Source organism: Buceros rhinoceros, unplaced genomic scaffold (assembly GCF_000710305.1).
Source record: "Buceros rhinoceros silvestris isolate BGI_N320 unplaced genomic scaffold, ASM71030v1 scaffold4348, whole genome shotgun sequence".
Taxonomy (NCBI): Eukaryota; Metazoa; Chordata; class Aves; order Bucerotiformes; family Bucerotidae; genus Buceros; species Buceros rhinoceros.
In genome coordinates this window covers 90,864-115,289 of record NW_010428458.1, presented here as the reverse complement: position 1 = coordinate 115,289, position 24,426 = coordinate 90,864, and the positions used below count along the sequence as shown (strand labels likewise).

The following is a 24,426-nucleotide window of genomic DNA, read 5'->3' as shown; positions in this document are numbered from 1 at the left end:
GAAATGCAGGAGTGCCCCAGTAAACTACTGCAGGGCTGTCGTACAGGAGGGGAAGAGACATGAGCTGTAATGTTTGACTTGGCTTCCTGTCGTCTGGAAGCAGGAAAAGAGCTGGTGAGAATCTAAAAGGTTTTATCTGAGTCTGCATATTTCCTTTTTTACCTTAACATTCTTTACAAAAAAAACCCCTAAAGGACAAAAAGCATCTCAGAAATGCTTTTACTTCCATAGTTCCCAAATACGTGCCCATGCTACCCAGCAATCTGAAGACAAACAGAACTATTCTTTCTTGGAGAACAGAGTAATCTATTATACATATGTACATGGTCTTATGTATAAAAAGAGGAAAGAGATTTATTATATATAAAATAGAGGGGAGGAGAGAAAACATCTATTCTTTAAACAAAATCTGCTATTTGTGATCCAAACAATTCATTCTGTAGGTCTGCAGGCTGCTTCTGAGGGATCCCAGAAAAGCAACTAGGAGTAGCAGACCTCTTGTTAGCTTACTTAATTTGCTAAGGACCCCAACTACCACCTAAAATTTTGTAGGGACCTGCATATCAAAAGAAGTTGTAAACTGGGGAATAGAGAATCTCATGAGGATCATGCATCTGCCACATTTCACTCTTATGCTGCTTCCTTACCGACAGGAATATATGCATAGATTCTAGATAAGGCAGATGTTTATAGTGCTTGATGCAACACAGACAGGCTCTTTTCTCAGTCTTGACTTTTTTTTTTTTTTAGCATTTGGTTACTTTTAGTAGGTTTAACTTCTTTCTAGGATTGTAGTAGCCATCATCACTGGGTTTGTTATGTTACTGTACAAAAGCAGCATTTGCAAGGACTCTGACAGAGGTACTTGCTTGGGTGATCTGGTTATTGCAATGACTGCTATGTCAGTAAGTCTGTAGTCTGTTTATAACCTGCTTACTTCCAAACATCACATAACATCTCTACTGTTCAGATGAAATGATAAAACTTCCTAGGGATTGGCTCTGGGTAAACTATGTTGTGATTTAATGGAGGTGAGATGTCCCACAGCGAGGCGTGGTGAACTTTGGAAGGTTACGCTTCAGTCAGCTTGGACAGGAATCCTCAGGATATTTATCAGTTGACTGAGGACTGACGTGTTTATTAGTTATTGAGAATCGGGGCTCTCAATTCAGCAGGTTTAGACAAAATTTGGGAAGAAAAAAGAGAGCAAGTTCAGTTACATTTTCTTCTTTTTATTTTACAGGTTAATAATGTTTGTAAGCCAGAGGTGAAAGTGGCGCACAGAGAAGCATCGGGAAATCTGGCAGACTGGAAGAGCACAGCTGCCCCCCAGGGCAGCTGTGAAGTGTGAAACATGGAGGAAAGTAAGAATGAGAAGGTGAACCAGGCTCATGTTCTCTTCGACAGATTTGTCCAGGCTTCAACCTGCAAGGGGACTCTCAAGGCTTTCCAAGAGCTCTGTGACTACTTAGAACTAAAGCCTAAGGACTATCGTTCTTTCTATCACAAACTCAAGTCCAAGCTCAATTACTGGAAAGCCAAAGCCTTGTGGGCCAAATTGGATAAAAGAGGCAGCCATAAGGACTATAAGAAGGGGAAAGCGTGCGCCAACACAAAGGTAAGAGAGTTATTCATAGTGGTCAAGGCAACTATTACCCAGTTTGTCTCTGGAATACACAATAAAAAATGTAGAAAAATATTTGCCTGTGGTCACGATAAGCCTAGGGGAGATTCAGGACTGTTCTCACACATGCTGTTTATAATATAGTCTCAATTTGTTAGGATTTGACTTGCAATAAAAAATGTTATTTGCTACTACCAAATTTGACTGCCCACCTAAATTGGGGAAGCTAAATGGAAACCCTTGGAATGAGTGGAATATTTGTAATTTATTAAGGAGAAGAGGCCTGCAAGTTGCTGTGTTTTATGGTTTTTGTGGCATCAATACTATAGCTGGCTTAGAAAATCTTATTTGGAAAGCCTTTAATCTTGGTAGGCTTTTTTTTAATACTATATATATTTTACTAGACAATAACAGAGGTGCGAAACTTGCTGTTGGAGTCTAAATACAAAATATGTATGTTTTGGAAATTCCCAGTTTTAATTTGAAAATTCTCATGAATCTCTCAAGAAAAGTGAACTTTCCTGACAGATTGGCAAAATATTTTATTTACTGTTATTTACAAAGTAATCACTTGTATTCCAGGTTCAGAGAAGAAAAAAAAAATACTGTGGAAACTCATACCAATTCCTTTTAAAAGGTTGGTATGTGTGGGATTTACTGCACAAATTCCTGCTTTTCCACACACACCCCAAATTTTTTTAACCTGAATTATTTCGAGCTGGTATTTATGTGCTGCACCATTGTTGGACTGAACAGTATGAGCTTATTGATTTGGTTGTTACTGAAAGCAGTTCTTTATTTCATTCATCAAAATGTGAATGGAATAGGTTACTTTTGCAAATAATCATACACTCTTCCTTTTTTAGAAAAGGTAGTGCAGAATATGATAAAATTAGAACAGGATTCTGTCCTTTGTAGAGGACAATAGATGCTGCTGCTTCTCTTGAATATGCACCTTTTGGGAGAAGGAAGTATCTTAATGGGAGAATTAATGACTAATTCCTCAGTAGTGAACTGAGGTGGAAATATGTCCTGTTTAGGGTATGTCAGTCATTTCAGATCTGTGGACTGAGGTGTAAATCCCAGCTAGTTATTAGAAAGTTATGTTAGTTTCCTGAGTGTTTATTCTGTTTCATTTTCCAGTGGTCATTTTCATATGGATGGTGGCATTTATTAATGAATTACTACCGTAACACTTTGAAAAATTACTAATGGACCAAGGTGCGCTTGTCCTGGGTCTTGTAAAGACAATGGTTTTCTCAAAAAGTTTACAACTGGTACATCAGATGATAGATAACAGGTGCATATAAATTAACCTGGAAAACGGTTGGGCATTGTTGGTAATGACAGCAGGCATTAGCTTCAACCCCTCAAAAGTCCAACCTCTGTTAAGGTTTACATTTTTAAGGCAGCATAAGAAAGGAAGGACTTACAGGAAGATAAATGTAGTGATTTTTGTGTATATTTAGGTATAAACCTTTCAAGCACTAGGGTCATCATGGAAAAAAAAATTCAGAATAGTTTTTTTTAAAACTTGGCTGCACTTTGGATTCATTGGATTCAAGAATTGTTCTTTGAATGAAACATGACTAGACTAAAATAAGATGTTAAAGGCTGTGCAATGAAGATGGGTGACTTATGTTTTAGTGAGAGTGAGGAAGCTGTGGTATTTTAATTTATTTGAAGTAAGACTAGAAGAAAGATTTTTGCATCTGTGCTCAGAATATGTCTTAGCTGGCAAGACTGTGTTTGTTAACAATGAAGAAGAGGTTGTTTCGATAATAGAAGTGCAATATGAAAGAAGAAATTTAATGGAAGAATAACTGTGTGACTTGGGTAGTACTTGATTATGAGAATGTAAAAAAAAAAAAAAAAAATACATGAGAGGAGGTTGAAATCCAGCTGAAGAAGACACTCAGAAAATTGACTGTGACACTTACCTAGAAGGGAAATGGGGAGGTGAGTTTAGAAGGATGTTAGGGCTCTGTTTTATCATGTTTGGCCTGAACTGAACTAGGCAGCCATGAGGAGGTGTCAGAAAGGCAGAGATTTTAGCTTGGACAAAAAAGTAATCAAGTTTGAGTTGGAAAAGTTCTGTGAATTTACAGCCCTGACAAGCTGATTGAACCAGTGCCTGTGAATGCAGTTATACAAAGGCAAATTGTAGAGGGAGATGATAAAGAGATGATGGGCAAAGCTCTGCTTGAAGCTGTGAGTGAGAGAAATGAGCGAAGTCTTTCAGACAGTGCTCTGAAAGAATAGCTTGAGACATAGAGGAGTACTGAGTTTTAAAAGAGATCAGAAAAGGGCACGCTTTGAAGAAATACATGTGGGTAACAGTCTATAAAAATCTCTTCAAGTACAGTTGAATAGTGGGTAAAAGGGGTAAAGCATACTGGCAGTGACATTTGACTAAAGAGTTTGCTAGAGATTTTGTACAGTCCAAAAGCTGAGCCTATTTTGTGCACCAAATCCAAGCTAGAGAGACTGTAGGATGGAACTGGAGAAACAGGATTAAGAGAATGACTGTGGAAGTGGTGTGCGCTGATCTTGGAGATGACTCTCATTTAATGATGAGAGGGAAACCTTGGAACTCACTGGTGTTAGTGTGAAGGACCAGAGGAGTGGGAGGGAGGAGTGATTGCCATGGACATGTCGATGATCACTTTGAGTTTGTCTCTACTAGAGGAATGGGAGGGCTTATTCCATAGCCATTCTCCTATGTGAATGACAAAAAGAAGAAAGAGAGTGAAGGAAAAAAGGAGTAGGAGTAAAGGCAAGCCAAAGAGTAATTAGCTGGTCTTTCGAAGCAGCTGTTAGTGAGATGCTTTATTAAAAACACAAGTAAAAAGGTTTGGATGGTAGATAAAGGAGGCACCCTCCCTCTGCCCCAACCCAGAAACTATAGGACTGTGCATTTGGGATTCACGCCATTTTGAGTAGTGAAATTAGTAGCTGAGAGAAAGTGAAAATTACTAAAATTCTTTTTTGTTGGTATATCTTAAAGAATATGTACCTGTAATGATAAATGATTTTTGTATGTCTTTGTATATAAACTTCGTGGAAATTTTAAAATAAATTATAAATATGTATTTTTTGTATTTCTCATACCTGTTTCTGTTAATTACTTGTTTCCTGTCCTATTAGCATTTGTCATGAAATGTTTATATGTGATTCCTAAGAGATAATCGTAACTTCTCAAAGTAGAGGTCTTTTGAGAACTGAATTGTATCTGATTATGTTTCCTATCTCACTTAATTTTATACTCCTAATGTTTGATGTAATTTGCAAACCACTGATTAAAAAATGCAGATATTTAAGTGGACATGTGGACGTCATAGAATTTAAAATAAAGATTAGGGTTTTACTCGTGTTATCGGAACAGAAGTCGGTCATCTCTTTAGGAAGCTCAGCTTCTATACACTTGTACATACACCAGTTGTGAAGTTGGCATCCCCTGCAGCACCGCTCTTACTTGCCCATTTAAAAAATTGGTCAGGGATAAAGTGCCATTACTGGAGTTGTGCAGTTAATGCGTCGCGTAGCCAGCATCCAGGTTAACCAGAAATCTGATAATCGACGTTCATAAAAGCAAGACTTGGACACGATGGGTTGTTCAAATGTAAACAGCTAAAAGTGATGTTCTCTCTTCATTGGTTATACAAAGAATACAGGATTAAAGTTTGCATTTAATGTTCCATTACCATGGTGTTGTAACGGAAAACTTAATACCATCTCTCTGAAAGATCTTGTGCAAGAAGTGTTTCTGAGAGGTGAAACAGCTTTAGTGCATGGAGTTGCTTGGAGTCATTGAGGGGAAAGGGAACAAGGCATGCAGTAGCTGTCTTTATTTACTTGGCTGTACTTGGCATCTTGTATAGTTACTGCAGCCTGTAGAAGTATTAGAAGGTAGGTTTCTAGGAGAGATCTGAAACTGGAAGAAGTCTTAGAGGTGGAAAAGGGAGCAGAGCCTTTTCTTCTGTTTTTGATTGTGCTTAAAACTAGTGATGTTTTATAACAACATAATTTGATATCATTGTGATGGTAAAAAAAACCCAAAAAACAAAAAACAAAACAAATGCACAATTTTGACCATGATTTACTTCACTGAGTATCATATATTTTACATCCAGAACACCTAGAGTCTTAAACATAATGTAGATGTTGTTAACTAAATCCTTGTTTGGGGGCAGGGGAGAAGATTGTAGAGAAAAAAATGTTCTTACATTTCTGTGACAAAATTACAAGCAATTATTTTATAATTTGAATATGCAGACCTGAGCTTGCATAGTCTGATTTCAGCACAATTCCTTCGCTGTTCTGTACTTCATCATAACTATTTTATATGGGAAAGTTATCAAAGAATAAAAATCACCCAAGTCAGTGTGGTCTTGTTGCTGATTGAATTCAGTCTCTTTGAAGATTGTAGTTGTCAGATGAGCAAAATTATTACCCGGGTGAATATGATATGCTCAGCTAATTTTCTTAAAAGTTTTAAAAAAGAAAGGCTAAGTGGTGTTTGAGAATTACACTTGCCTACAAAGAAAAAAATACTAAATTGGAAGTATATATTTGATATTAATTGATATTCCTTTTCACAAATGACAAGTTGGGCACCTGTTCAATGTACAGGTCTGTTTAGGAATTTAACAGCTCGGTAGCTGGGCTTGCCTTTTCTCCCATATGCCTTCAGGTCCCTGAAGCCACTGAACAAACAGTGCTGTTATTCTTCTCTTCCCTTTTCCTCTAGACTTTGATCTCTGTCCTCAGATTTGTGTGACATCTTATATAGTGGTCTTGCTTCGAATTTGCGTGTCAGTTGTTATGTTGTCCCTGCTGTAACTGGTACTGTCTTATTTGTCCTCCAGGCTTTATATTTGCAGTTTCACGTTATTTGCAGAATTTATGCCCCAGTGTATTACTGGTGCAAATGTGATGAACTGTAAAAATTGGCATGTGGGGATGACCAAGGAACAAAGAGGTTTGCTTTGGGATAGGCAGTTTATCAGAAGGTTGGGTTCTGGTTAAGTTTTAGCATACTGAAGAATTTCTCAAAGAGCTTTTTCCAAGCTGCAAGAATATGTAAGGTCTGGAAGACACTCGCATGACAGCGGTAGTCACCGTTGTAGTGAGGTCTTTATTCTGTGGGTCTGGTTGAAACTCAGTAGAAATCAAAGTACAAAAATGACAACATGGACTATGTATTATACTCCTGTGAATGTGCATATCTGTGCTGGCTTTCTTTGAAGACTTCAGTTTCTGTGGGTAAGAATTATCAGCTGACTATCTCAGTTTAAAAGAAATTATATTGCTGTATAATTTGTTTCTCAGAAAGTACTTCCAGCACTAGATACACAAATACTTGACATTCTCAAGTTGTTTGTTGGCCTCTGATAGTGTTTATAAACAGAGTGGAAAAAGATATGAGAAGATGAAAGACCTTTGATATCACAAAGGTTAGGTTGGAGAAAATATTTTGATAAAAGTTGCCTAGTCACGCAAAGTTTGTGTTCACATTATGTTTATTTACCTCAAGTTTCCTTTGCTGCAATAGTAGAAGCACCAGCATAGACCTGTTAGAGTGCTCTGACTTGACTGCTGCCTGTGCTACTCTAAGTGATAATGTTTATAAAAATGTTAGCATATCGCGTATTTATCTGCTGTAACCATTGTTAGCTACTTACTGATGACAAGGAATTTATTGGGTTGCTGGAGATTTTCTCAACCAAGGCCTGCTCAGGTGTTGGAAGATGAGAGGAAAATTTGCCATAATTTTTCTTTTTCTACTTACTGATGACAAGGAATTTATTGGGTTGCTGGAGATTTTCTCAACCAAGGCCTGCTCAGGTGTTGGAAGATGAGAGGAAAATTTGCCATAATTTTTTTTTTTTTTTTTTTTTTTGAGAAGAAATGCAATGAATGGAGTGGGGGAGAAAGAAGCCTTCAGACATATTACTGTTCCCCAGGTGCTTACATAGCTTGGAGAGTACACCGTGACAGCTCTTCTTAAAACGAGAGTTGCAAACAGGCAGTTTTCTTGCCTGCTTCTCCAAACTTTGCACTGCTCTGTGATATGCTTTATTTTCAGTTTGTGGTTACTGCTTTAACTTATCAGTAGATAAGTGGCAAGCAACAACAGAAAGGCTGATCTGAAATTTCAGTTTGTCTTGCAAAGAGCGCTTATTCCAAAGAGCTATGTGATGCTTGGAAGCTGTGGTAAAGATACCTGTTTCCTTCAAGGACTGTAGAGTTACTCTGTCCTGGTTGTTTTGCAGTGTCTGATAATTGGAGCTGGACCCTGTGGCCTTCGGACAGCCATCGACCTGTCATTCCTGGGAGCCAAGGTGGTGGTCATAGAAAAGAGGGATGCCTTTTCCCGCAATAACGTGCTTCATTTGTGGCCATTCACCATACATGACTTGAGGGGACTTGGCGCCAAAAAGTTTTATGGCAAATTCTGTGCAGGATCCATAGACCATATCAGTAAGTACAGCTTCGGCTAGGCACAGCAGCACTTGTTCTTCAAAAGGGAGAAGTAGGTGAGGGCATGGGGTAACTCATTAGAAGTCAGCCTGCACCAATCACTGCTTTCAGTCCTTGTGGTACCGTTCAGCATTATTTTTGCAACATGCATTTTGGCTAAACCTAGATGTGAAAGAAATACATTGTTGTGAGATTATCACATATGCAATATATGCCTACCATCTTTTGTAACTTCTAAGGCATATTTTTTTCTTGCATTGAAAAGGATATTTAAGTTTAAAACATTTTTTGTGGATAATTTTTCTATTTTTGCTGTTACATTCCTGCAGCTGTCACATTATTCTTTTTCTCTTGAGCACTGTAAGGGACTCGTAAAAAAGAAAAATTACCGAATGTAAAATTACTGTATGTTTTTGAACATGCTTGTCAATGTTGATCTGGAAGAAGGAGGAACAATTTCGGTTTTCTTAATTGTTGGAAGAGTGATGAAGATATTTCCAAGAACACTATTAGCCTTTGAATAAGTCTTTATTAAAGAGAGGTTTACATATTAAAATTGAGAATAATGTTGATTCTCAAATTCCAATAAATCAGTCTCCTTTGAAAGCCAAATGCTTTGGTGGCGCAGGAGTTGTTACTTTTCAGATTTTCTTTCTTTTTCTTTTTTTTTTTTTTGTTCCCCCCAAATTTACTGGGCATGGTACACCCAGGTTTTGCCCCACAGTCTGTGTTCTGCACTGGGCATAAATGTAAAATATAAAGTGACGCAAAAATAGTGGGTAATATTTGGCTTGTCCAAAGCAAAAACTAACTTTTTTTTTTTTTTTGTTCCCCCCAAATTTACTGGGCATGGTACACCCAGGGTTTGCCCCACAGTCTGTGTTCTGCACTGGGCATAAATGTAAAATATAAAGTGACGCAAAAATAGTGGGTAATATTTGGCTTGTCCAAAGCAAAAACTAACTTTTTTTTTTTTTTTGGCAATGAATAGTAAAACTGAAACATCTTTGGAACTTCAGTCTTGGAGATTGTTTTTTTGCCTTCCAGTTTCTTGTCATTTTTATTCTTTCAGTACTTTATGCATGTTGTTGTCTTTGTATCTCAGCACAGCTGAAATTTAGTGTTTAGGTGGAGCATTTTTTCATTTCAGTATCTGTAAGGTGTCTTCCTTCAAATTAATAGTGTTTGTACAGTGTCATTTTCTTATCCACTACTGATGTATCCACTACTTCTCCACTTAACTGAAGAGGAGAGAGGTGATAATGTAACGTCATACGGAGATGCATGGACTCCTGTGCTCTTTAATTTTTTTTACCATCTGCTTTTTTTGCAGGTATCCGTCAGCTCCAGCTTATCCTTTTGAAGGTTGCCTTGATCTTGGGAATAGAGATCCATGTCAATGTGGAATTCCAGGGGCTTGTTTACCCTCCAGAGGATCAGGAGAATGAAAGTGAGTAGCACTGAAATGGGTAGTAGAGAAAAAGGATGTTATGGGAGGACACACAGACTCCTGCTCCTTAACTCTGCTTATGATTCTTAAGTCCTTCCTCATGCTCCTTTAACGAGCAATTATTAATACACTTGTGCTTGAAATTGTAGCAGGATTTATTTTTTTCTAGTGACAAATCCAAATTAATTACTATATAAAACAAAATCACGTGAAGTACTATGCAGAAATAGATCAAGACATAGTAGATTGTAATTGCTCCTGAAATATTTAAGCCTGTTACACTTAGAAGATACCTTTTTAAAACAACTTCTTTCCTTCCATTCACTGAGGATATTTGTGTCAGTGAACAATCCTTTTCAGGCTTTTTGTATCTTTGTGAAACCTGTTCTCTGATTGCCATGGGAGCTGATGGCTTGTTTGTTTTTTGGCATCCTATTTATGGGATAGATAGTAGAGAAACTGTAAGGATTGTAGTGAACATTAAAGGTGATAGTTAGGGGATGGGAGTGGGATGTCCGCCAGAGCTGACTCTGCCTCCGATTCGCACAGAGAGGCTGTGCAAGTCAGCAATAGGCCCTTCAGCAATATAGCTGCCCTCCAGCGTATCTTTACTGACTGTGTGAGTCAGGGGTTATGAATAATAAGAAGTGGGGTTATTTGCAGCACTGTGTTTATAAGCACTGTTTATATTGTCATTAACTTGGAGTTTGTCAACAGGAATAGGTTGGCGTGCATTGGTCCACCCAAAAACTCATCCAGTATCTGAGTATGAGTTTGAAGTAATCATTGGAGGGGATGGCAGGAGGAACACCTTAGAAGGTAATGACGTGTCTGTAATTCTCTTTCAAATAGAACTTAAATTAATTAGAAAAAAATAGGACTTTAACTTCCCAATCAAAATCCGGAAAGACATTTGACTAGTGAAAGAGGAGATTAAAAGTCCATGTAAAAATCCATTTGTATCAAAGGCACATGGGTAATCTTCTTTTTCCTATGCACTAGCAATGGAATTTGGTTTGACCTGGATAGATTTTCCTACATGTTTTTCTTTAGTCAGGTAGGTTGTAGCTCTTACTTTTGGGACTAGAAATTGAAATGTTGAATATTATTCTGTGTATTAGGCAATTTTATCCTGGTATTTTTGATGCAAGTTCCAATTTTTGGGAAAGAGGAAAGAAAGAGAGGGGAGCTTTTTCCCTAAATAAGAAATTTTATTTTTCTGATGAAGCAATTGTTGCTTTCTCTGGATCTTTCAGATCCATTCTCTCTTTATTTTGTTGAGGGCACTGTCTATGGCACACTGAGCCTTGCTCTCTTTCTTCAGTGTTACTACTCTATCCTTCCCATAGGGTTTCGCCGAAAAGAGTTCCGTGGTAAACTAGCAATTGCTATCACAGCAAACTTCATCAATCGCAACACCACAGCTGAAGCCAAAGTAGAAGAGATCAGCGGCGTGGCCTTCATATTCAACCAGAAGTTCTTCCAGGATCTACGAGAAGCCACAGGTTTGCCAGCAGTTCTCAGATTTCCAGTGAAAACTACTTGTTTTTATTATTACAACTTTGTAACTCAAGTATCAAGTTCAATCAGTAAATGAACATGTTGTGCAAGAAAGTCAGTCATTGCTGTCTCTCTTTGAAATCTGGTTTCCCTATTTTTACAGCTGTTCTATACAGCTTTACAAAGCAGATGCATATCACTCAGATGTGTGTCATTTTTGTTCAGAAGCGGAGAACTTATTTCTCCGACGGTTTTCAGGAAATCTGAGCCCTGATTAGGTAAAGTCTGAATCCCGAGTTCAGTTCCCTGTGTTCCACATCTGAATGCAAATCTTAGAGTGATGATAAATACATTTTTTAGAAGAGGTAACTCTATAACTATATGCGGGAGAAATGTGCTGTTTGTGGTTTTGTTGAAGATTTAGTTTTTAAAGTCTTCAGAAGCATTGGAGAAAGCTGCTTGGCAGTCTCTCTCTTAAGGCTTTTTAACCACATCGTTTCAATTTACTTTCTTCTGATAAGAGTTCTTGTGTTGCATATAACTTTTTCCTTCACTACCATGTCTTTTGTTCTGCCACAAGGTATTGACTTGGAGAACATTGTCTACTACAAAGATGATACACACTACTTTGTCATGACTGCCAAAAAACAGAGCTTGCTGGAAAAAGGAGTGATACGACATGTGGGTGTTAGCTTTTTCTGTATTCTCTATAAAATAAAATATATTTTTTTTAATTTGCTTTTGGTATGTTGAAAGAAGGAAACATACTTTTCTTCCGCCATGTAAAGTTTTTATACAGGTGTATTTTAGAACACAAATATATGTGGTTAATGCCCTTCTGAAATATTTTGAGCTGTTAAGAGTGTTACAAGACCTATCCTCTCCAAGTTTGTATCCCTTTGTAGGTTTGGGGGTTTCATTCATGTAAGATAAAATATGTTTAAGTAATATTTGATAGCTGAGTTAAACTTCCCTTGTTTTATGGGAATGCAAAAGCAGGAAGAGAAGGAAAGTATTGGAAATTTACCTATATCTTATTCTGACAAAAGCTGATTTAAAAGTAGTTTGGCCACAAATGAATAAATAAGGATTGCGGTCTCATGCCTTTTGTCTGAAGTATGTGAATAGAAATGCTCAGAAGTTTCTTGGCCTTTCACAGTCAGAAATGCTAGCAGGGCTGTTTACTGTTTGCAATAAAAGATTTACCAATTTTGTCTTGGAAGCATAAACACAGATAAGAAAGAAAGAAATTATGGTGTAACCCTGTATCAATGGATCTGTGGCAATTTTAATGCTAACTGTTGTATATACCAATCTTAAAATAAATTTGGCTATTTCATTTTTACTTTTCTCTTTTTGGCAGGATTATGCTGATACAGAGTTATTACTTTCACGGGAGAATGTGGACCAGGAGGCTCTGCTAAACTATGCCAGAGAAGCAGCTGACTTTTCCACTAATCAGCAGCTGCCATCACTGGACTTTGCCATCAATCACTATGGTCAGCCAGATGTGGCCATGTTTGATTTCACGTGCATGTATGCGTCAGAGAATGCAGCCCTGGTGCGAGAACAGAATGGCCACCAGTTACTTGTGGCACTGGTTGGGGACAGTCTCTTAGAGGTTTGTGTTTTAAACTTACGATGCATAACCAGTGAATTGAAGCACAAGCACAGGCTTGTGCACCCATCACTGAAATAGGCACTGTCTATAAGAGAGTTACTATAAGGAAAGCTGCTGTGTATTATATAATGAAGTGAGAGGTTTGAAGGAAGGGTAGGAGTGTTGGCAAAACAGAATGTTTACGATGGTAATGATCTTGCTTAAGAAATGTGTGCAGAGATTTTTCTGAAGTTGTGTCCCATCTGCTTTGTATTGGGACAATTAGACTCTTTACGGAACCTACCATAGGCCTATTAATAATTCGCATTTTATAGTTGGTTTAAAAAGTACAATCTTGAAGAGAAGCTGTTAAGGCACTCCAGGCTATGAATTGTTGGAAACAGAAGAACTGGCTTTGGGGGAGCTTGTGGGCAATTCACCATACATCTGGTTTTCTCTAGGTCAGTGGGAGTAGAGCTTTAAGCTAATTACTGAGCTATAATTTCCCAGTAGATTGCCATCTGAATATACTGCTGATGTTTGTTTCAAGTTTTCCTTAACTAATGTTTTACCTTTCTCTGTATTTTGTTTCGGTTTTTTTGTTTTGTTTTGTGAACTATAATATCAGCCATTTTGGCCAATGGGAACTGGAATAGCCAGGGGATTTTTGGCTGCAATGGACTCTGCCTGGATGGTACGAAGTTGGTCGCTGGGAGCTAGTCCTTTGGAAGTTCTTGCAGAGAGGTAATAGAGGAAACGAACATGCTTTCAGTTGTAATCTAATCTTCCAATGTCTCATCGTTCATTCCAGCTTCTTCTAGTACAAATAAATAGATGGAGTGGGAGATACAGATACTCAGTGGTTTTAGTGGATGCTTGTGGGTATAATTGAGTTGAAGAAAATGTTTCCTAAGGAGCTGATAAACCAAAGTATATTTATAGCGGAGTAAGAAATGTTGCAGCTGTTCTTGGTCCTGATTTTAAAAGCAGATTAGATGAAGAGCCTTTTTTGGATGCTTATTGGTATTACATAGAGAAAGTGAGCCTGACTTACTGTCACCAGCCTTGCAATAGCAAATGCAAGTCCTTTTAAAGTACCAGAGATAATAATTCTTGCCATCCTCTATTAGCTTGTAAAAATCTTTTATGATTTTGTTTTAAGAAATCTATACTTGCTTTTATTTCATATTCTAAATTAGTAACTTTTTTCATATAAGCCAAACAACATCTTGTGTTGCTTTGGAGTATGAGTTCTTGATTTTTTTGTCCTCTTTGGTTGAGTGCTGTTTTGCTGATTCAAGGTGATGTCTTTAGATACCAGAACTTAGGTAATTGAAAGATGAAGTAAAAGCAACAGCTAATAGAATCTATTTTAAACTTAAGCAACTGCAGCTTCTGATCATCAGGAACCATAGTATAATTTAAAAAAAATATATAAATGTCACAATGGATATTTAAAATTTCATTTGTTCTAATTTAAAAAAAAATGGTGAGCATAATAATGTTGCAGCTGAAGCCAGACTTCCATCACCTGTCTGTTAGACATTTGCAGACAGCAGTAAGATCTTTCCTGAGCATTCTCTTCTGCATGCCAGAGAAGCAGCTGGACAAACCCTGGGCCTTTCCTCACAGGGCGAGTGCTGCAGTCCCCTTGGTGATACTCTACCTGAGCCATTCCAGTGTCTCAATGTCTCTGTTGTGCTGGAGAAGAACCCTTTCAGTTATGCTTAATGTATTGTCTTCTCCCCTCCTTTTGATTTCTGGAGTTGTGTTAAATTGCAGATTTTAGTATACTGAAACTTGGTTATTCAGTGTCGGAAGTGGTTAGATAAACATTTCTGATCTCAGTGTTTATCTCTCAAGAGTTTATTTATCAGGTCTTAACTAACCAACCACACACCCCCAAACCACTGCAAAAGCAGTAACACCTAAAACAAACCAACCAAAACAAAGCCCAAAACTCTTTTTTAATTTTATTTTTCCGAGGGAGAGCATTTACAGGCTACTGCCTCAGACCACCCCTGAGAACGTGAGTAAAAACTTCAGCCATTACAGCATTGATCCTGCCACCCGGTATCCCAATATCAACGTCAACTTCTTGCGGCCACAGCAGGTAACTGGACAGATGGTGCTTCTGAATGCTTGTGATCTGCTTTGTTTTTCCTTAAGTGAAGTTGTGCTAATGTTTTGGGAACAGGTAGTCGCCTGATGTGGCAGTGTAACATAGAAGCAGTGAAAAGCACATACGTAATCAAGAACAAACAAAACTGCTTGAACAAACTCGTTTTTAGGAATTTTTGATTTTGAAGTTTTATCCGTGCTGTATAGATTTAACGAGTCATTACAGGAGCTGTAATGTGTGTGTGTCCATGCTCATTTTCTTTGTGATACTCTAGTATAGCAGTCTGTCATTGCGATTTGGTATCCACTGAGCAGCAGCAGTCAGTTAGACTCTTCAGCGCTGACAAGCTGATCCCTGTTGTTCTAGGGTTCTTGGGCTAGAGATTTCTGCTACATAAGTGTACTTGTCTTCCGTCTTGTGCCTTGGGATGTTTCCTTCTTGTTCTCTGGCTCTTTCTCTAAGCATCTTGGGTACAAGGCATGTTGGTAATTTCCGATTTTTTGGTGTCATTTTAGGTACGCCACTTGTATAATACAGGAGACTTGAAAGACATTCACCTGGAAATAGAGAATTTTGTGAATTCCAGAACACCAAAACTGACTCGGAATGGTAGGCCTGGCTGCTATTCTATTCCCTTTGGTATTCTGGAGCTGGATCACTGCAGGAACCTTAGAGCAATAGGGCTGTAGCGTATTATTTAACTGGTGTCTTTTGGTTTAGAGAATGAAACAATTGCTGGATACATCAACAGGCTTATTTTTCCAATTTTTCAAGTTTCAAGTAATGTAAACATATTTTTGTTTGCCTTATTTCTCTTGCTTTATAATGTTAAATTTCTAAGCATACTTGCTTCTACAAGCATTTTTTTCACTTCCTTCACCCTACAACAATGTCCTTACTTAGACTGCAGATGCCTAGCCTGAATTCACTCTAACAGTAAACTCAGAATTTTTACAAGCATAACAGAAGGTATGTCTTGTGCAGTCTTTCCTGTTCATGCTTTCCTTAATCTTATCTCTTAGTTTAACTAGATGAAACATCACTTTACTTGCATTATTCTGAAAGACAGATGCCTTGTGATAAACATTTCAGTATCTCTCTACTTGTCCTGTACCCTAGAGGGGGTATGTTGAACTTCTCCTTCTGCACACCTTGCCTTTAGATGTCCAGATAGTGTTTGGGGACTGTCAGAATGGTGCTTTGCTGCTAAGCCTCCCTTTCACTGCTGAATAGCTATGTAGTCTTTTGATTTGTTCTTTGCCCTGCAACCATGTCCCTTCAGGCTGTAATATCATCAGATCTTGCAGTAAGGAGAGGTCAAAACAGGTCAGTGCTTTTAAAGGAAAGCTTTCAAGAGAAAGAGTTGCAGAAGCACGTTTGTAGTTCTTCCATTAGAAATTGTGTATCTGGGCTATAGAGAGCATTGTGCTACTCTATATCCTTTTGATCATATTTAACAGGCCTTTGTGACTGTTTCATAATTTCTGGAGCTTTTTTACAAGGGCTAGGGTGAAAAGCCTGGCAATTTATAACTTAGATAATTCAGTTTTAGGAAATTAAAACTCCTTCCTTGGATGTGTAATAGATAGGATAGTATTTTTTAAAGTAATAAGAATTCTGTCCTGCATTGCCCATTGTAGAAGGAGCTTGGTTTTTTACATGAAGATTTTATTTGTTGATTCATGGGTTTTTATGTTGTATTTAGAATTGATGAAAGAGATGTTGTGCATATCTGCTTAAAAATGTGAATTTTTATTTTTTTTTTTTATTTTTTTTAAACAGAGTCTGTAGCTCGCTCTAGTAAATTACTGAGCTGGTGCCAGAGGCAAACTGATGGATATGCTGGTGTTAATGTAACAGATCTCACGATGTCATGGAAAAGTGGCCTAGCTTTGTGTGCCATTATCCACAGATACCGTCCAGACTTAATGTGAGTAACTGGCTGTTTTGAATAACTGAGAAGGGTGAAAAACTAGTGATATTTGGAATTAATAGAATGGAGACTGAGGCAGTGCATTTGTGACTTATGGAGAAATGGGTTGAAATGAATTCAATTGAACTTCTTAGAAGCTAACATACAGTAATTGTCCAGCAGAGTGGAAGGTTATAATAGCTGGATGAATATGAAGATAAACGCATTGCCATTTTCCTTTCTGGATGATTTGATAGAATTAAACTTCAAACTGGTACTGGCTAGAAAACACTATTGACTGACAGCTCTTTTTTCTGTCAAGTTAGTTAGGAATAGTTCATAGCTTCAGTTAAATTTCTCACAAACAAGGCTCTAATGTGCTGATTGGATGAAGGAAAGGGGCATCCTCTTGCATGATATATTGGGAAAACGTTGTCCAGATTCTAGAATGGGAAGACGCTGTCTGGAAGAAATAACAGTAGCAAAGACTCTGGTACTTCAATTGGAATCTGAAATATTTTCAACTTCCTAAAGGGGCGTTATAAACAGTAAATGCTAGTGCTGTACTTAAAGACATAATCCAGTGTAAAGCATGCTGAAAAATTATGTGGTTATTCCCTTCCATGTGCACTGAATTACTTCTCTGTTGGTACACTTGAGTTAACCTGAGCTACTCTGTTTAATAGCTATATAGCTTGTGGATAGTTCAAATAGCTTTTAAAATGGTTTATATCAATTTCCACAAACTACAGCTTTTATATAGTTCTATAAGTTTTGGAAAAAGTCAGCAAAACTAAAATATGTATCAGTTGGGGAAAAAAGGGTATAAAAGTAAAGGCTTAATTTAGTTCCAAGTGCACAAAAGATTTTATGTAGGGGGAAAACAGTACAGTCTTCAGTAAAGGAAGAAGTGAAGTTGTGTTTCAGAAGATAATAAAGATTTTTAAGAAGAGAAATCTGGGTTTGGAGGAGGAGCAAAAAAAAAAAAGAAAAGAAGAATATGTTTGAACCAAAGTTCACCATAATTCATAGAATCATCTGATTGGAAGAGACCTTTAAGATCACTGAGTCCAACTATTCACTCTGCACTGCCAGGGTCCCTAAACCATGTCCCGCAGCACCACATCTACACATCTTTTAAACACTTCCAGGGATGGGGACTGCACTACCACCGTGGGCAGCCTCTTCCAATGCTTAATGACACTCAGTGTAAAGAAATTTTTTCTGATATCCAACCTAAATTTCCCCTGGAACAACTTAAGGCCATTTCCTCTCTTAAGTAGCATCAACTCTGCAAAACGAAAAGGTTGCTGGCAAATTGAGAGATTTTGAGGGAAAAAGAAAAAGAAGATAGATCCCTGAGTTCTTTCAGAAGACTAGTTTCTACGTGATTCAGTTCATGCCCTATTTCTGCTCTTTGCAGAGACTTTGATTCTTTGGATGAGCACAATGTGGAGAAGAATAACCAGCTGGCCTTTGACATTTCTGAAAAAGAGTTTGGAATATCTCCCATTATGACTGGAAAGGAAATGGCATCTGTTGGAGAGCCAGATAAACTGTCAATGGTGATGTACCTCACACAGTTCTACGAGATGTTCAAAGACACCATCCCTTCTAGCGGTAAGGAGTTTGGGGTATGTCTGTCAGATTTAAAGACAGCTTCAGGATGAATATGTGGGTTTCAGTTATATTCATGCTTCTTCTGCACAAGCTCGCACTAGTTAATAACTTTACAGAAAGTTGACTTCATATAAAGTCAACTGATAAAGATCGTGTTAGCAGCATGAGAAGCAGAACAATGAGATAATACAAAATAACGTCCTCAAAAGTTCTAAACTCACTGAGCACTGCCAGATAACTTTTCTGTTTTCTTGCTATTATTAGGGTTCATCTATCTTAGCTGATGTGAGATGCCTTGCTAGTAGTTGTTTAGTAGGTAATTTTAACACACTGGCAAAGTTTTATAGGTATTTACCAGACATGAATAGCAAGACTAACTTCAGGCCAATGAGGGATGAAAAAAATCTTTGATTAGAACAGAAATATGTAATTGCCTAAAACAAATCAATATGGCCTACCTTTTAAATACTAATAAAGTTTGTAAGAGCTTTTCTTTATTACTCATTATCTTAATTCAAATCTACCATTATGGTGTGGGGAAAAAAAGTTTGTTTAATAGCCTTTTAAATATATAGTCTGTATTATTTCCAAAACTCTGAACTCTCCTTTACAATACTGATGATCATAATGCTCTTAAATATGAAACTAAATAGAGAAAACCAACACAGTTTTTATTCTGGGTGTTTGTATATAAACACCCTGAAAGGAGAATGATTTTGGCAAAAGGCAAAAGCAGAGCAGCTGAGAAGGGTATAAATTCTGAACATTACAATAATTACATATATGGGGAAATTAAGAAAAAGAGTGTTATGTTAAAAAAATAGTGAGTCCTTCAGTTGTATGTTTAATAATAGCACTGCAGGAAAAATGTCTTGGCATTCCCTTGTCCTACCTGTTTTTGCTAACAGATAGTCTGGACCTCAATGCAGAAGAAAAAGCTGCCCTAATTGCCAGTACCAAATCACCCATCTCTTTTCTCAGTAAACTGGGACAAAGCATCTCCCGGAAACGCACTCCAAAGGTAAACCGTACCACAGTCTTAGTAACACTTGTGTCTGTTAGGCTGCTGTCCAGGTAGGTGGTACTAAAAATGCATGTGTACGTATGTATCCACGATGTGTTTACAAGAAACTGTGTTCATCAGCTCTTGCTGTTGGACAATGCATGACACTTATAACTGCAAAATTACGTCTGTGATATGCAGTCTCAACTAGTGGCATATTTCAGTCTAAAAAATCCTAGCGTTGTGGTAGTATTTGGGGATATATTTTGTACTGGAACATAGTTACTCAGTTCGCAATTAGTTGAAAGTGTTTGAAGAATGTCCTCTTTGAAGGTAAGAATCCTCTTAGGACAATGAGGAAAAACCCCTTTTCTTAAGCAAATGGAGAACAAGCCCAAATAATCAGTCAGTTGTGTTGCAAGGCTGTTTTAAGTGCACTGATGACATTTATCTCAGGACAGAAAGGTGTAAGAATCCTTATCTTTGGGTTTTTTTTTTTTTTTTTGCTCCTCCTTCCATTTTTAGGACAAAAAAGAGAAGGAACTGGATGGTGCAGGAAAGAGGAGAAAAACCAGCCAATCTGAGGATGTAAGTATTACAGTGAGGAGGGTATCAGGGAAGAAAATACATGGTAGGTTTCTTCATCCTACTTCAGTCCTTCAGTTTTGTATATCCAGACAGAGTTTATGAAAGGTTTTTTAGATAAAAATTAGTTCTTCAGAGGTTATCTTTTTGTTAGTGCAAGGTTTGTTTTGTTAGTGCAAGTATTTTACTGATGCTATGAAAGAATAGTACACAACAAATGAAATGTTGCAGTTCTTTCATGTTCTATTCTTGCAATTTCCTTTGGTTTGATGAGGACACCAAGAATAAAACTTTTTTAGTAATATCATGCACTATAGTCAGAAGTTTAATTCATATTTAAACTTTAGCCTTGTTTAATGCAAAAAGCATGCATTTCTAGCACGTCCATTAAGGCAGTCCTTCAGTTGAAATATTTATAGCCGAATAGGTACCAAGTGAGTTAAAATTTAGTGCATTGAGTTGTCAACGAAGTTTTGAAGATAGGCCTTTGTTTTAGGTCAAGAGATTCATGGGAGTGTTTCATTTGTGGTCTGTTTCTTACATGAGTGTATGAAAATAAGGTTGAAAAGATAAATAAAGTTTAACAGAACTTTTGATGACATGTCAAAATAAATGTGAGCTTTCAAGTGCAGATTTGTTTTGTACTGTGCTAGAAATCTATCAGAGCAAAGGGGTAGAGAGGAAAAAGTGATCCAACTGTAAATCTAGTGTTAAATTTTGCTATCGCTGATTGTTAGGAGGACATGCCACGAAGCTACAGAGAAGAAAGGCCGATGTTGGTGAGTGCCCTGACAGAGAGGAGAATTGATGCTGCCATTGGGAATCAGAACAAAGTCAAGTCTATGGCAACTCAGCTACTGGCCAAGTTTGAGGAGAATGCACCAGTGCAGTCCTCGAGCTTGCGAAGACAGGTAGGAAATGGATAATAAACCCCTGTATTTTGGAACTGTGGAGGAAAACCATGAATAATAACATGCATTCATTAACACTGATGCTAGTGGTGCTTTTCTACTTGAAAGGCTCTCCTAGCGAAACTTACTCAAAAGAAAAAAATAAAATTTAGGAGTATGGGGTGGAAAAGAACTTCTAATAAAAGTCTATTTCTCTGTTATTGCCTGTATTGTGTTATGCACTCTCTTTCACAAACATCTTACCAGCAGTTATGTTTCCTTTATAATTACTGTTGATGTTGAAAAGCTTTCCAGGAATGTTCCACTCCTAACATTTAAGAACAATCATTTAACTTCTGATTTGAACTTTTTCATGCCAGGTTACATCTGTTTGTTCTTATGAACTGTGATTAAGTTTTGTATGTGTACGTAAGTGCAGCAGATAGAAGCCTGGGAGTTTCTTTGCAGTCAGGATATTTGTGTCATTCCAAATGAGTCTTCCTGATGACCTCTGGTTGTTCAGCATGGTATCTGAATTGCAGGGTAGCTGTGTCTGAAGTTAGGCTGAGTCACTTTAAGCTACTGGTGGCAGTGCAGTGTCAGCAGTGTAAGGCTCTGTATGGTTCAAACGCCTGAGTTCCTGCTTTGCTGCATAGTGTGTCTTCATAGCTTGTGCCGAGCTCTGTGCTGCCATGGCCATATGTGAGTGGGACCTGACCTCGCTACTTTAAAGCTGTGTCAGGTATGTCAATGCTACACTGCACATCAGTGTTAGTAGTGGACATAACCTCAGAATGGAAACATTTATGTCACCCTTTACCAATTAAATGTTTCCTCAACCACTACATACTGGCTTGAATTTCGGGCTGGTTTGAAGAAACAATGAAAATAAAGGGAAGGTCAAAAAATATGTGTAGTTCCCATTTTTTGATGTTTTTTCCTCTTTTTTTATATTTTACTTGCTAAATGAATTCTCCCCTACACTATTTTTTTTTCTTGAATGTTTGTCTGTCGTATTCTGTATCTCATTCCTTTGCCTTCCTTTTGAGTTTTCTTTACTATTTTATCTTTCCTCCTTGGTCCCATTTCCCCTACAACCTGCATGCAGCAACCTGTCCTGCCTTATCAAGAGCGTGTTCACAACCAACCATCCAGCAGACGAGAGCAGGGCCGTCTTGCTCCCATACCCCAGTGGAAACAGGTAAAGAAACTGCTTATGAATACAATTCATTGCCTGCACCCAACACCAGCTATCACTGTCCCGTTTTTAAACCAATCCTTTTCCAGCACCTTATGTGAGACTGTTATTTTAAATAACTTTCAGTGAATAAAATCAACCGTTTGGGAATGATGCATGGTTTAATGTTTCAAAAGGCCTTAGTCAAATTTTCCCTGCTTACTTTCGCTGGTTTCAGTGGATGTTTTAGCAGAAACCTTGCCTACGGAATTTCTAGATTTTTCTGTTAGAAAAAAATTGAAAGTGTCTCACAAACAATGAGGTAAAAGATGACATGCCATCTATGATATTAAAGATATTCCTTGGTATAAATAGTAAAATCAGTTACCAGTTTTGCTATCACATGTGAAATCTTATGTGTTCTTCAGTTTCAGGAGACTTTACTGTGGTTTCCCTTTCTCTCTGACAAACATAGCTTTCTTGCCAGCTTCCAACATTCATTGCATTGTAGATTCCTGTGTTACTGTGAATTAAGTAAATTTTAGATTTTCTGCCACAGAGTGGTTCAGAATAGGGATCAACAGCAGAAAAGCCATCAGGTATTAAATTTTATTTTCCCATTCTTGTGGCTGGTGTTTTTCTTGAAGCGTGCACTTTCAAAGCTGAGGCTTGTGACAGACTTTTTGGGCGGGTAGAGGTACTTACCTCACTGGCTTCCACTGTTCCCTTGTGCAAATGGCTTCATGTTTCTGAGAATGCTGAGAAACAGCTGCTATTCTCTGGTTGCAGTTTAATCAGAGTGTACTTGGAAGTCAAGATGAAAAAGGTGACACTAGTTTGGGAATTGATTGTTCTGCATGATTATGGATTCATGGTGATCTTCATGTTCGAGGCATTCAGCGCAATTGATGCTACTTGTCACGACTCATGCCATGATCCAGATTTCTCTCCAAGGAAAAAGACCTAAGCCAGGGGAATTGTTGTCAGTAGGACTGTCAAGAGAGCCTTAAAAATGTCAGTATTATGGTTAAGATTCCTGACTCCAGTGTTTGTTCTTCTGCCTTCTGTATCATCAAAATCTTCTTTATAGGCTAATAAGAATTTTCAGATGGATACACATTATCTGTGATTAAGGCAAATCACATATTTTAAGAATACTTTACAGGTAAAGGGGGAGAACCCAAAGAACTGATTTAAAAGAGCATAATAGAGCTGTTCATTATGAAGTCAGTTGGTAAGCACTGCTTGTTACCCCACAAAAAAAGGAAAACTGGATTGCATTGGTTGTCTTTCAGTTCAGAATGATGAAGATTTGTGTTCTAGCACTTGGAAAAGATTGATCACATCCCTGCATCCTTGAGATTTCTATTTGAACCTGCTACTGAAACTTTATGAAGATTTCGTAATTAAGCCTTTATGATGAAACACAAAAGGTCTTATTGTCATCATTTTATGATTTATCAAAAAAAAAGGACAAACTTGTTTCCTGCCTTTCTGATGAGGGTTTTTTTTCTTCATCAGAGAGCATTTTATTCTTGTTTTTACCTGTGTTACATGATTTAATAAAATTAAGGGGGGAGTTGGGGAAGGGGGCGGAGGGGGGAAAGAGGAAAAGAAAAAGTCCTTCCAGGCTCCCTTAATGTTGATAGTATCTCCATATAGGCAGTAATAAAGGAACAGATCTGTGAAAAAATCTTTTTGTAACAGTTACACTTTCAGAGGACTTAAATTATTTCATTCAACACTGAAATTGATTGCCTTTGTGGATGATTTCCCTCTGAAGATTACACCTGGAGATGATATTTCCTTGACATGCTTTGCTACGTCAACAGAAGATTATTGGTTCTTTGGTCCAGGTTTCACGCTGGATTTGCAGTGTTTTTCATCTCGCAATTGAAATGGAAAAGAATAAAACTCAGTCTCAAGGCTGCTAAATCTGCAGGATACAGCAGGATCAAAGAAACAATTTACATGGTCCCTATTCCAAAGGTTTCTTATTACTTGCCTGGGGAAATGAAGAACATCAGTTGTCTTCGTTCAAAACCTATGGGTGTGTGTATATAGAACCATTTATTCTCGACTGATCAGAGATTAGCTGAGACAGGCAGCCATCCATTGAGCCAAGCAGCCAGTTTTGCCAAGCTTGGACAGGAATCCATCCTGTAGGAAGTCATTGTTTCAGCTGGTTGCTGAGATTCCTAATTCTGGTTGCTTAGGCATGCAGAATCTGATAGTTATGAGACTGTACCTTTCTGTGGTACTGAATTGGCTTTCTACAGTGACATTGGGCACTCTGGGCACAAAGCTATTTCCTGGGCCGCAGGTTACCAACAGCGGAATCATTGCTGGGTACCAGTGTTATTGGAGATGCTGTGAAGGACTAGCATGGCTCCTGACAAGCTCTTCAGGGAGGATATATGTTTACTCATATGTTTACTGTTCGTGAAGCTGTGGGAAAGA

The 24,426-nt window shown here is 37.8% G+C and overlaps 1 protein-coding gene across 3 annotated transcripts in view; it reads left to right on the top strand.

The window, feature by feature from the left end:
* Positions 1–1,281: 1,281 nt before the first annotated feature.
* Positions 1,282–24,426, top strand: part of MICAL3 (microtubule associated monooxygenase, calponin and LIM domain containing 3) — a 106,641-nt gene continuing 83,496 nt past the window's right edge. For 2 of the 3 annotated variants that reach the window (XM_010142261.1, XM_010142260.1), the window contains exons 1-15: positions 1,282–1,618; positions 7,900–8,107; positions 9,441–9,557; positions 10,275–10,376; positions 10,907–11,062; positions 11,638–11,738; positions 12,421–12,678; positions 13,286–13,401; positions 14,644–14,770; positions 15,295–15,388; positions 16,562–16,709; positions 18,115–18,311; positions 19,220–19,332; positions 19,840–19,902; positions 20,637–20,810. In XM_010142261.1, coding sequence (XP_010140563.1) covers positions 1,355–1,618; positions 7,900–8,107; positions 9,441–9,557; positions 10,275–10,376; positions 10,907–11,062; positions 11,638–11,738; positions 12,421–12,678; positions 13,286–13,401; positions 14,644–14,770; positions 15,295–15,388; positions 16,562–16,709; positions 18,115–18,311; positions 19,220–19,332; positions 19,840–19,902; positions 20,637–20,810 — 2,238 coding nt within the window. In that variant the 5' untranslated portion in view covers positions 1,282–1,354. Of the gene's footprint in view, positions 1,619–7,899; positions 8,108–9,440; positions 9,558–10,274; positions 10,377–10,906; positions 11,063–11,637; positions 11,739–12,420; positions 12,679–13,285; positions 13,402–14,643; positions 14,771–15,294; positions 15,389–16,561; positions 16,710–18,114; positions 18,312–19,219; positions 19,333–19,839; positions 19,903–20,636; positions 20,811–21,897; positions 21,991–24,426 lie in introns of all 3 variants that reach the window. The other variant, XM_010142262.1, reaches the window with a different exon arrangement.